The 2,417-nt window shown below is 32.1% G+C and overlaps 1 protein-coding gene across 1 annotated transcript; it reads left to right on the top strand.

The window, feature by feature from the left end:
- Nucleotides 1-858: 858 nt before the first annotated feature.
- LOC121964455 (mitochondrial amidoxime-reducing component 1-like) lies at nt 859-2,075 on the top strand (the record flags this gene model as incomplete). The annotated part of the gene is made up of 2 exons (XM_042514662.1): nt 859-1,029; nt 1,913-2,075. Coding segments are annotated over 2 exons (334 nt in total), but the record flags the coding sequence as incomplete, so codon positions are not given.
- Nucleotides 2,076-2,417: the final 342 nt, after the last annotated feature.

Here is a 2,417-nt window from a genome sequence, read left to right as displayed (position 1 = left end):
ACTACTAAAAAAATAATATTTTTTGAAAATGTCTCTTCATTATGTTTACTTGGTCTATTTTAAGACAAAAAAACACCCCAAACATTTTTTTACCAACTGGGATCATAGTGCGTACCATAGAGGGTTAATTATTATTATTATTATTATTATTTTTTACCATATTTGGGATATGGAGAAAATAAGAGTATCACTGTCACAATCAATATTCCTGCTAATCATGGACATATCCCAGACTGTCATCACAAAAAATAAAATAAAAAAAAAATAAACATTTTTTGTGTATTTTTAATATCTAAAAACATATTAGTATCATGACAAAACCTGGCATTTAATCGGTTAAAATTCTGAAAATTAATTATGATTTTATGTTTATGATAGGACTGATGGTTAAAGAAATAACTAAGTGAAAATAGAAAATCATATTAATCTTTTTTTTTTTTTTTTGCCTAGTTTTGAAAAGCGCATTTTGTGTGCAGAGCAGGTTTGAGTTGTTAATATTTGACACTGCACAAATAAAGTATAAAAATCAGTGTTGCTGCTAATCATTGACATATCCAGGACTTTGATAAAGAAAAAAGCACTAAGCATGTTGTACATTGTTAACGGTTATTTTTTGTGTGTGTGTGTGTTTTTTAATCTAATAACATATTAGCATCATGAAAAAAATGGCATTTAAAAGGTTCAAATTCTGAAAAGATTTTTGATTTTTATTATTAGGACTAATTTTGGTTAAATACACAAAATATTTATGGTCAACTTGTATATGGCACAATATTGTAATTATGATTGAAGTCTGAAAAATATTAGTATTTAATTTGTTGCACAATATTTTAAACGTGTTTTCTGTTGTGCTCGCAGCCACTGGCTGGTGGTGACGGAGGACGGTCACATGGTGACGGGCAGACAGCAGCCTCGTCTGGTGTTGGTGTCTCTGACCTGTGAGGGAGGTCACGCGTGTCTGAACGGCCCGAACATGGAGGAGCTGCGGTTCCCCGTCAGACAGTCCGACAACGGCGTCATCGGCTGCAGGTCTCGCATCAGCGTTTCTGTTTGGATCAGTTTGTTTTACTCCGTTTATTCTTTTGCATTATTTTTTACTTTATTCAAAAGTCGACAGCGAGGAGAAAAAAATACTATTTTTTATTTTCTTAGGTTTATTCAAGCGTTAACTAAAGGGTTTAACCCTTTAACAGTCACACAAATGCCTTTGCAAAAAATTATACATTATAGACTATAGAGTATGTTAACAAAATGCATCAATTTATTAAAAAAAAGTTTCCCAGTATTATGCATTTTAAAAAAGTGTAAAAGTCAATTTAATATAACAGAAAAACAAACAAAAATAAAAGTAACTACATGCTATAAACATAATAAAAAAACAATAAATACATAAAAATAAAAGTTTGTCTAGAAAAGAAATTGGTCTGAAATATATGTTGAATAACAAATTGTCAATGTTAAATAAACATCAGATAATAAAAGTAACTTCATACAATAAACAAATAAAGAATCCAAATAAATATTAAAAAATAAACAAAACTAATACAAATAATGATGACTTTAGTAACAAGATTGGTTTAAATTGTATAGTAGAAAAAACAATTAGTCAATTTACCATCATAAAAATAAAACTGAATAGAATTACAGAATAATTAAAATCTTGAATTGCATCACATAAAAAACATGTAAGAGATGAAACTGGGTTTTGCAAAGTTTTTGAAATCCCAAAAATATTAATCAAGCCAATGTACTCAGGTTTCAAAGGGTTAATGCTTCGTCTAAAATCCATAAATGTTTTAATTTTAAAGTTCAGGGTGACATCTTGTTGTGTTCGACCCAAATATTCAGTTTACAGTCGTATTAAAAACAGAAAACGCGTATAAATGCTTCTTGTTTTGTTTTTGTGCTGCAGAGTTTTCGGAGATGACATTCAGGGACGAGACTGCGGGGACGAAGCGTCTCGCTGGCTGACTCGTTATCTGGGCGAAGAGGACACTTTTCGCTTGGTGCACTTTGAACCTCAGATGAGGGGGAGGAGGCCTGCGGAGAGCGAGCCCATGTTACCGCAGTTCAAGGTCAGCGGGACAAAGATAATATTCTTCACTTTTATGTCAGCTTTACCTGAAGGCTGTACGGTCATGAAAAACCTGGAAAAGTCATGGAATTTGCAACTAGCAATTTCCAGGCTTGGAAATCTAAATAAACCCTTTAAGTTTAGAGAAATCAGGGAATTTTGTGTCATAAATGTCAGTATAATAACACATAATGTGTTCAGGGATTGTTGGAAATTTGAAAATCCAACGATTCTGACCGTGGTAAATGGTTGAATTTCGGGGAATTTCTAAAGAAATCCCGCCTTTTAAACCTCTGAGCTCACGGGTTTAAAAGGCATGTTTCCTTTTAAAATCACCAAAAAA

Source organism: Plectropomus leopardus, unplaced genomic scaffold, assembly GCF_008729295.1.
Source record: "Plectropomus leopardus isolate mb unplaced genomic scaffold, YSFRI_Pleo_2.0 unplaced_scaffold15672, whole genome shotgun sequence".
Lineage (NCBI taxonomy): Eukaryota > Metazoa > Chordata > Actinopteri > Perciformes > Serranidae > Plectropomus > Plectropomus leopardus.
The sequence above is the reverse complement of the archived record's forward strand: the minus strand, read 5'-3'. Positions and strand labels throughout refer to the sequence as shown.